The 10,628-nt window shown below is 43.9% G+C and overlaps 1 protein-coding gene across 1 annotated transcript; it reads right to left on the reverse strand.

The window, feature by feature from the left end:
- Positions 1 to 768: 768 nt before the first annotated feature.
- Positions 769 to 5,390, reverse strand: LOC139835485 (uncharacterized). The gene is made up of 6 exons (XM_071825342.1): positions 4,203 to 5,390; positions 3,468 to 3,557; positions 2,557 to 2,885; positions 2,373 to 2,431; positions 2,087 to 2,309; positions 769 to 910 (listed from the first exon to the last, which is right to left on the reverse strand). Exons 1-6 carry the CDS (start codon positions 5,388 to 5,390, stop codon positions 769 to 771), a joined length of 2,031 nt encoding a protein of 676 aa, XP_071681443.1.
- Between the last annotated feature and the right edge of the window lie 5,238 nt (positions 5,391 to 10,628).

Consider the following 10,628-nt stretch of genomic DNA (forward strand, 5'->3'; position numbering starts at 1 on the left):
TTAAATAACTAACCGGCAAAACAAGAACCCTATGTGTCGCTAGATACGCAAAAGAATCGAACCATTCTGGGCCAGGCCCATAGACGAGGGGGTATGCGGAGAGCCAGATCCCTCCCGCAATGAGCGGAGGATAGGGATCACCGGGCATAGATGTGTCTGGTGATGAATTTTGCTTCGATGAATCGCTGGACAGCAGAGCCGATCGAACGAGAAGCCCGGGCAGTCGCCCAGGCAACATGGATTGTAGGTCCGCCGATGTTGTTATCCTAGGAGAACATGGAGGCAGGTAGGGTTGCAGAGCGGGGTCCGCAAGTAAGCACCCTGAATCCCGCAAAACAATAAAATAGAGCAAATAGAGGTGGAAATTGAAGAGGATTTAAAGCATGGATAGTGCAAAACGTGATCCCGCATCCCGCCCCACTTGACAGCCTAGAGGCAGGGTCGCAGGGGAAGGACGGAAATATTTTGGATATAGCATGTTTAATTCTTCTTGATTTGTGTTAGAAACTCGCGTTTGCTGAATTCGATCATGCCGATGGTTTGTTGTAGAAATGCATGCTGGTCTATTTTTCTGTCATGCACTCCAGAATTTTCTACCTAACTATACTTTAAACTCTATCAATATTATTGGATGTGATTTGGCGGAACGTACCGTGGAGCTGGGTACGGTTGCGTGTTATATAGTAGGGCACAAAGGCTATATAGTACATGATAGGTATCCGTATACAAAATCATACGGTATACACAACTGACATCTAACACTTCCCCTTAATCTAAACCTTTTGAAAGGTTGAGATTACGCTTAAACTCATCTAACCTCTTTACAGGGAGAGCTTTTGTGAAACCATCAGCAACCTGATCCTTACTAGAGATAAACCTGATACCTAGAAGGTTTTTAGCAACTCTCTCTCTAACAAAATGAAAATCAATCTCAATGTGTTTGGTTCTAGCATGAAACACTGGATTTACAGACAAATAGGTAGCACCTAAGTTGTCACACCAAAGACATGGTTTTTCCTTTAACTTAACACCAAGTTCAGCAAGAAGCGCTTCCACCCAAATTAACTCAGCAGTGGCATTGGCCAGTGCCTTATATTCAGCTTCAGTACTTGATCTAGACACAGTGTCTTGTTTTCTGGCACTCCAAGAAACTAAGTTTGGCCCAACAAATATAGCAAAACCTCCTGTGGATCTCCTATCATCAAGAGAACCTGCCCAATCTGCATCTGAAAAGGCACTGAGAAATGTGGAGGAAGACCTTGCAAATGTAGTTCCAACTTTCAATGTATCAAACACATATCTAAGTATACGCTTAACTGCTGTCCAATGATCTGTAGTTGGAGCATGAAGAAACTGACAAACTTTGTTAACATAGAAAGCCAAATCCGGTCGTGTCAGAGTCAAATATTGCAAAGCTCCAACAATACTTCTATATTGTGTACTATCTTCAGGACCTAGAGGCGTACCATCATAAAGAGATAGTTGTTCTGTGGAGGACAGAGGTGTAGGTGTAGCCTTGCATCCATTCATTCCCACTTTTGCAACTAAGTCACTTGCATATTTCTCTTGTGTCAAAATCAAACCATTAGAAGTTCGTTTTACTTCAATACCAAGAAAATAGTGTAGATCACCTAAGTCCTTGATAGCAAAATTCTCATTTAAATCTCGAAGCAAACAAGTAATAGCACGATCTGAGGAGCTTGTTACTATGATGTCATCAACATAAATAAGCATGTAGATGATGATACCCGATTTGTTGTAAAGAAACAATGAAGTATCAGCCTTTGAGGGAACAAACCCAAGAGCACACAACTTAGAGCTGAGTCTTGAATACCATGCTCGAGGTGCTTGCTTTAATCCATAGAGAGCCTTGTCAAGTTTGCAGATGTAGTGTGGTACAGAAGAACTTTCAAAGCCTGGAGGTTGTTTCATATAAACTTCCTCTTCCAGAACACCATGAAGAAACGCGTTCTTGACATCTAGCTGCCGTAGACTCCATCCACGAGAAACAGATATAGACAGAACAATTCTGATAGTAGCAATTTTGACTACATGGCTGAAAGTATCTTCATAATCAATGCCATACCTCTGTTTGAAACCTTTTGCAACAAGACGTGCCTTGTACCTATCAATAGTGTCATCTGCCTTTTTCTTGATACGATACACCCATTTGCAATCAATTAAATTTCTGCTTTTACTTGGAGGAACAAGGTGCCAGGTCTTGTTGTCAATCAAAGCATCATATTCATCTTGCATTGCTTGTCGCCAATTAGGATCATTGAGAGCTTCCACAAGAGTGCATGGCTCACCTGTAGAAGACAACATGCCATATCTAACAGTTCCATCAGTATACTTTTTGGGATTTCTTATACCTTTCTGAAGACGAGTACGTGGTTCAGCAGGTGGTGCAGCAATAATGGTTTCCCCCTGGCTGCAGCCACAGAAGATCCAGAGACAACCCCAGATTCTGTGGCAGAGGGAACAGAGGGAGCAACGCTGGCAGCGCCAGATGGCGAGACGGAACTGGCTGGGGGCGTGTGTTGGCCACGCGCAGACGGAGACAGCGGCGGGGGCCGCTCTGGCGCTGCAGACGAGGCACCAGGTGGCGGGCTAGCAGAGGACGCGGGCGTGTGTCGAGCACACGAGGGCGGGGACCTCTCCGGCGCGGCGGGCGAAGCGCCAGATGGCGGGCCAGCAGCAGACGGAGATGTGGCGGGAGAATCCTCCTCGGGATCGGAGTCCTCGGGATCAGAGGACGTCAGGGAATGTTCCTCTGCATGGTTTTCAGTGCCAGGTTCGTCATTTTCTGGCAGATTTTCATCTTCAATTTCTGAGCTGATTTCAGCTCCATTTTCAGCAGGATTTTCAGCAGTGCCTTCCGCATCCTGTAGAATATGAACAATAGGCACAATAGGAGACATATGGTTATCAAAATTACGTGCACCCTCATGCGATGATGATGAATCAATGGTGGATGGAAGGAGTAAAATTTCCTTTTTGAGAAGAGCACCGGCATTGGGATGTAGTGAGGCAAAAGGGAACACATTTTCATCAAAGACAACATCACGAGAGATGTAGATGCGACCAGTTGACACATCTAGACACTTAACACCCTTGTGAAGAGGACTGTAACCAAGGAAAACACATTGCTTGGAGCGGAAAGCAAGTTTGCGTTTGTTATAAGGGCGAAGATTTGGCCAGCAAGCACAACCAAAAACTCGGAGAGCATCATAATTTGGTGTAACATGAAGAAGACGTTCTGTGGGAGTCTCAAAGTTTAGAACTTTACTAGGGAGTAAATTAATGAGAAAGGTGGCAGTGAGAAAAGCTTCATCCCAAAACTTAAAAGGCATAGATGCATTGGCAAGTAAAGCAAGACCAACTTCAACAATATGACGATGTTTTCTTTCAGCGGAGCCATTTTGTTGATGGGCATGAGGACAGGAAACATGATGGGTAATGCCAACTTGCTGAAAGAATCCATTCAGTTTCTCATATTCACCACCCCAATCTGTTTGCATAGTAACTATTTTCCTATCAAACTTGCGCTCAACAAGCTGTTGATAATTAAGGAAAGCTTGATAAACATCAGAACGCCTCTTAAGCAAATATATCCAAGTAAATTTACTAAAATCATCAATAAAGCTTACATAGTATGCATGTTTGCCCACAGAGAGAGGAGCAGGACCCCATACATCAGAGAAAACTTGTTCTAGAGGAGCAGTGGAGACACTAGTAGATATAGAATATGGCAACTGATGACTCTTAGCTAACTGACAAGAATCACAAATATATGGGGTACTCTCATGGGTGTAAGCTATTTTATTTTTCCTAAGAACTTGTTGAACCACAAAGGAAGATGGATGACCTAAACGACGATGCCATGTAGAGGATGATGGCTTTATTGCGGCGAAGGCAAGCTTGGAGGTCTCATGAAACATAGGCACCAAGGGATAGAGACCACCATAGCAGGGGCCCCTAAACAGAATTCTTCGAGTTTCCTGGTCCTTGATTAAGAAGAAGAAAGGGTGAAACTCAATAAAGACATGATTATCAAGAGTGAACTTATGCACAGACAAAAGATTTTTGGATGCATTAGGGACATGGAGGATGTTGTTAAGATCAAAAGAACCATGAGGGGTACGCAAAATTGAATTACCAATATGACTAATGGGCATGCCGTTACCTTCAGCAGTGCGAACCCGATCTTGTCCATTGTACTTGTTGGCGATGTGAAGCTTGTTCAATTCACTGGTGATATGATCGGTGGCACCAGTATCAGTGTACCAGTTTGTGTCCACTCCATAGGATGCAAGGTGTGCACCCTTATCTCCTTTTTCTCCCTTGTCTTTCTTGTCATCAGAGTAGCGCCACCAACAATCAGAGGCAGGGTGACCATGGATCTTGCAAATTTGACATTCAGTATCAACATAAGGAGTGGGGGCACGGTCACGGCGTCCACCCCCATCGCGACGCTTGTCGCGTCTGTCATCACGGCGATCACGGTCGCCACGGCGGTCATCACTGCGCCAAGATCCGCGATCATCACCACGTGAGGAAGAGTAGCGGTCATCATCTCTAGGGTGGCGGTAGCCACCACCTCCACTGCCCCCGCCACGGTGAGGGCCACGGTCAGGGCTACGACCACGCGGAGAAGAGTATCGGCGCTGAGGAGAGGTCCGGCCACGGAAACGTTGCTCACGGTCATGACGGGCCAGATTTGCAGAGGAGACAAAGGTGCCATTTTCTTCAATGCCATTACGCATGTCATAGTAGGACAGCTGATCATAAAATTCATCCAGGGTGGTGCCATGATTCCCATTGACTGTGGTGATAAGAGAATTATACTCAGTCTTGTCAAGACCATGGAGTAGATAACCAAGGAACTCATCGTCCTCAATGGGCTTTCCAAGAGCAGTAAGTTCAGATGCAAACCCTCTCATCTTTGTGTAGCACTGATCCGCAGTCATGGTGAGCTTCTTGGTGTCATTGAGCTGTTCGCGCAGGTGTTGGGCTTTGGTGCGGGAGGCAGTTTTGAACATGGCGTTGATGGTGGTCCAAGCTTCAGCGGTGGATTCAACGCCAAGAAGATGTGAGAGGATATCTGGGGACAGCGTGTTCAAGAGAAACCGGAGAACCTGTTGATCCTTGGCCATCCAGGTGACATAGGCCGGGTTCTCCACGGTGACCTTCTTGTTGTCAATATCGTCGACTTCAACGACCTTCGGCGGGGCGCGATCTGTCCCCTCGAGAAGAGACATCACATTGGCACCACGGAACGCGGGAAGAACAAGTGCCTTCCACAGCAGAAAATTGCCCCGAGTAAGTTGTTGCGCTGGAGGGGCTCCAAGGGCAGCAGCAAGACCGGGGGTTGTTGATGACGAACTCATGGCGGCGGCGGCAGATGGCAACGTCGACGCGGTGGGCTAGGGTTTTGGACGATTTTTGGTTGTGGGTTTTCTTGAGATCGGCGACGACTAGGTGTATAGAGGCGGCCTGATTTGTTGTCGTGGGGCGGCGGCGGTGGCTTTTAGGGTTAGCACACGGCGGCGGCAGGTTTTTGGTGTAGGTTTTTGATCGCGGTGACCGCAGGGAGAGAGCTACGGCGACGGCGAGATGTAGAGGAGGCGGCGGCGGCGGCGGCTCGAGAGAGGAGCGGCGGCGGCGGCGGCGGGTTTTTGGATCGGCAGCTAGGTCAGGGAAGAGCCTGCTCTGATACCATATTGGATGTGATTTGGCGGAACGTACCGTGGAGCTGGGTACGGTTGCGTGTTATATAGTAGGGCACAAAGGCCGTATAGTACATGATAGGTATCCGTATACAAAATCATACGGTATACACAACTGACATCTAACAAATATATCAGTTAGTATCGAGATATTTTTTTATGCTCATTCACTTCGATACTTATACAGTGGTCTACCAATTGTCTAATTGTTAAATGTACAGAACATATAAAATAAGATAGTATTCCTAGATTGCACATACTAAAATATATAGATGATTTTTTCTATTATTTTAGTTTCTAAGAAACGGAGGCAAAATAAATTTTGTTATATTTTTTTTAGATGGCCCAAATTTGTTTACACAAGCAATCAAAGTTTTAGTAGTGCACTAAATGTTTGCACTCATGGAAATCAGAATTGTGCAAAGTATAGTAACTTACTTTAATATTCAAACTTATAAACATAAGATAATAAACAAGAAACATGTAAAAGATTTTAGTATAAATATGTTAGAACGCATGGGAAATCAATGGTAATATTAAATTGTGTGCTTGGAACTATTATTAATGGTGTACTAGTGCTAAGCAATGTGAAGCTCTTGCACGTCTAGAAGGCCTCGAACAGATTATTGATCGACATTGTTTGCCCGTAATTATCAAAATAAATTGTTTTAGGTTAATGAATGATATTGCTGCTAATTCAACTGATAAATCATGACTTTGTTGTGTCTATAGGGAGATCCAAGAGCTTCTAAGTGTAATGAGATAGCCCATGTGTTGTCGCAGCTTGGCAAGAGTGAGTCGCGTGGAGTATCAACTACCGCGATCCTGGCACTAATCGCAGAAAATTATAAAAACTTTATTCACTAAATAATAAATCTCATGGTTTCCCTAAAAAATAATACTCCATCTGATCCATAATAATTATCGGAGTTTTAGTTTAAATTTGAACTGTTTTGAACTAAAGTCCCGACACTTATTAGAGATTGAAGGGAGTATGTATTTTTCAAATGAAGGGAAAAAACCCACATCTTCCATTCAGAAACCCGCATAGCATACTTTTACAAACTTCTTGAGGGGTAATACCAACAAAAAAATAGCGCGCTATTTCAGTGTTTTAGCACTGATATAGTGTATTTGGAGATGAACACTACAGTTGACTCGCTACGGCGCTAATCCCGCTAATAATGACGCTATGCACGCTATTTTTTGTAGCATTGTAGCGACGCTACTTTCACATGGAAATATGGCAGCCGACTAGCCATTTTGGGCCTATTGGCCCCACCAGCCGTCAAAATCCCTATTTTTAACCCTAGTCATTCAACCTGTCGGCAACCATAGAACCACATTGACAGTTTACACTTCTCCTCACACGACGTGTATATGTTGAACAAGAAGAAGCAACATCACAACGAGCAAGAGCTGCAACTGCAACAAAAAGAAAGAAAGTTTTTCGGCCTAGGAAGAAGAAGTTGCTTCCAGTTTTTCATGACGAGGAGCTGCAATCTACGGGTTGTTCTTCTGAATCGGATGATGACCCGATGCATTCTTCATTTCATATAATTTTTATTAATTACTACTTTGTCTATATTGTTGGCTCGTTAATTGTTTATCTAGATTATGCATGTTGGATGGTTAGTTACCTACTTGTCTTTCTTAAATTTTGATTCTCTACCCATCTCTGCTGAACAAACTCACTACACATCATTGGCAAAACCTACATCGAGTCTCCATTTAGTTTTGGACTATGACTCTTGAATTGTTGATGTTATATGTTAGACTACGATAAATCTTTGTCTTTGATTGTGATTTGGACTTTGTCTGAATTGTATCATGTTTTCTGGATAATTTTTTAGCTGCTGAAATCCTAAGTATACATGCTATATTTGTCATTTTTATATTTTTTTGTGAAACGCTATTTTGTAACTTACATAATCTCCAGGGAGGAGCTCAACATCCCTATCTCGGTTCCAACCATACCCAAACTTGCTTCTTTCGGAAAATATAACCTCACATACGATATCTCGTCTTGGCCTGTACAGCCGCAGTTTCGCTTAGCACGCGCCGCACTAACCTAACAATGTATGTGATTCATTGCTGCAAAGTGGAAGCATTTCCAGAAGTGCTAGAATGAAAGTTCACCTGATTGAGCTTGCCATTTATAGAACAAACTCATCAGCCGTGTCCTTCAGCCATGCTCGCTGCTTACCGAGATCGTCCAGCATGATCTTCGCCTTCTCAAGCTCGAACAGGGTTTGGCAGTTGCTGGAATCTTTAGAACAGAGCGTTGCACCAAGAGCAATCAAATTTCCCCACGTACGTGTGCAGACTTTTGGCTGGCTCTCGGAAAGCACTTCCTACAGGTAAGGGTACGAGACCAGGCGAATTTTCCACTCATGCAAGTTCTTCCTGCTACAGTTCTGGAAGAGAAGAGGATGAACTTCACTTGTTATTCAGACACGACTTTGCTCGTGCTGCCTGGTTTATTCAGGCACGGTGCATAGGGACAGATGACCTGACTCAGAACCACACAAGCGTTGCTTAACTCCTCTTTTCCATGGACCATCCTCATGCTTCTCTACCAAACATTAATACATTTATGTGGTGTATTTGAAAATGAAGAAATGACAACCTTCTTAAATGGAAATCTGGTAGTCCTCTGCAGGTTCATCGGGGCAACGACTGCAATTTTTCAGGCCCAACAGTTGGATGTCCTTCCTACAACCAGCAGTGAAATTGATGCCCCAGCCGAGCCTCCAATCCATGAAAACCAGCATTCAACAGGGCGCCACGATCTGGACTGGTTTACTTGTTGCGGATTCAAAAGTAATCACCGATGCATCTTGGAAGAATGGGATGGAACTAGGTACGTACTGCTGGCGTGCACACAAAAGACTTGGCCTTCAGTTTAAAAAGTACAGTGAACTTGGATCTCATGGTGCGAGCATCCACAGCTCTGGCGCCTTCACCTTTACATGCCGAAGCTTCTCGGACTGACGCAGGCCACATTCCTGGCGGACAATCTATCGGTCACAAGGGCAGCAACAAGCAAGTCAATCAGCACTGCTCAAGTAAGCTGGGAGATGACCATGACCTGATCATAGACTACATTAGAAAACTCCCTCTAGTGATCTCTCTAATGGATGTGCCTCACAATTGTGCTCATCGGGTTGTCGATCAGCCAATCTTTGGAACATGTCTTTACTTGTATCATCTCGGTTCGTAGGAATAGCAGAAGAGCAGATGGCCAGATGCCCTGCTTCTGCAACTCCAGAATCTGCTCCCATCCCCTCCCTATGTGCTCCAGATGATGTACTATGTTCATGCTGTAATAGTAATTGTATTGTACGCTCGGCCCACTGTCCTAGGAGGCTTCGGACTAGGATCTCCTGCTAACAGCAGGCTGACGCCTCGACTCGTGTCTTTCGTATAGAGCGCGCCACGAGTTCTCCTTGTCTTGGCGCCCGACGCCGCACACCACCACCATGGCATGGATGCATGCTGTTTTGACGATGCTGGTTGTAAGACTGTTTTGATTCTAATAAAAGAGACCGTATGCATCGCTTGATGCAGAGGCTGGGGATATACCCCATTTCGAAAAAAAATGGATGCATGCTGTGGTGCATTGCTGTGATGTCTCAACTGTGATTCCAGGAGAACACTGGGCAGGGGAAGTACGGTACTTTTTTGTTTGTTTGGATGTGAGCGTGTTTCATTTTCTTGATTTGTAGTAGAAATTCGTGTTGGCATAATTCCAACATGTTGGTGACTTGTTGTACTAGCAATTCGGGTAGGTTTAATTCGAACATGTTGAGATTAGCTGAATGTTTGGTGTTGTTTTCGTTGAAACCCTTTATTAGCTTAACACACGTAGAGATTGGTCGGATTCCAACTTTGAAAGAAGAAAATTAGGATTGCAGTAAAAGGAGATTTAACAGGCGCAGGGATACTGCGATTTGAACTGCGCTTCCATGTTGAGAAAGAATGTTTCGAGAAACCCAAAAAGAAAAACAACTTAACACACGTAGAGATTGGTCGGATTCCAACTTTGAAAGAAGAAAAATAGGTTTGCAGTAAAAGGAGATTTAACAGGCGCGGGGATACTACGATTTGAACTGCGCTTCCATGTTGAGAAAGAATGTTTCGAGAAACCCAAAAAGAAAAACAATTTAACACACGTAGAGATTGGTCGGATTCCAACTTTGAAAGAAGAAAAATAGGTTTGCAGTAAAAGGAGATTTAACAGGCGCGGGGATACTGCGATTTGAACTGCGCTTCCATGTTGAGAAAGAATGTTTCGTGAAACCCAAAAAGATAAACAACTTAACACACGTAGAGATTGGTCGGATTCCAACTTTGAAAGAAGAAAAATAGGTTTGCGGTAAAAGGAGATTTAACAGGTGCGGGGTTACTGCGATTTGAACTGCGCTTCCATGTTGAGAAAGAATGTTTCGAGAAACCCAAAAAGAAAAACAACTTAACACACGTAGAGATTGGTCGGATTCCAACTTTGAAAGAAGAAAAATAGGTTTGCAGTAAAAGGAGATTTAACAGGCGCGGGGATACTACGATTTGAACTGCGCTTCCATGTTGAGAAAGAATGTTTCGAGAAACCCAAAAAGAAAAACAACTTAACACACGTAGAGATTGGTCGGATTCCAACTTTGAAAGAAGAAAAATAGGTTTGCAGTAAAAGGAGATTTAACAGGCGCGGGGATACTGCGATTTGAACTGCGCTTCCATGTTGAGAAAGAATGTTTCGTGAAACCTAAAAAGATAAACAACTTAACACACGTAGAGATTGGTCGGATTCCAACTTTGAAAGAAGAAAAATAGGTTTACGGTAAAAGGACCATGTTGAGAAAGAATGTTTCGAGAAACCCAGAAAAGAAAAAGAAATTG

Source organism: Lolium perenne, chromosome 2 (assembly GCF_019359855.2).
Source record: "Lolium perenne isolate Kyuss_39 chromosome 2, Kyuss_2.0, whole genome shotgun sequence".
Taxonomy (NCBI): domain Eukaryota; kingdom Viridiplantae; phylum Streptophyta; class Magnoliopsida; order Poales; family Poaceae; genus Lolium; species Lolium perenne.

Bases quoted from the DNA above. Each gene is read 5' to 3' on its own strand.
- LOC139835485 (XM_071825342.1), bottom strand. From the start codon at position 5,390: ATGAGTTCGTCATCAACAACCCCCGGTCTTGCTGCTGCCCTTGGAGCC. The intron at 3,558-4,202 runs GTTCGCACTGCT...AATTATCAACAG, and splicing joins AGTACAATGGACAAGATCGG to CTTGTTGAGCGCAAGTTTGA. The intron at 911-2,086 runs GTATGGCATTGA...TCATTTTGTTAG, and splicing joins GCAAAAGGTTTCAAACAGAG to AGAGAGAGTTGCTAAAAACC.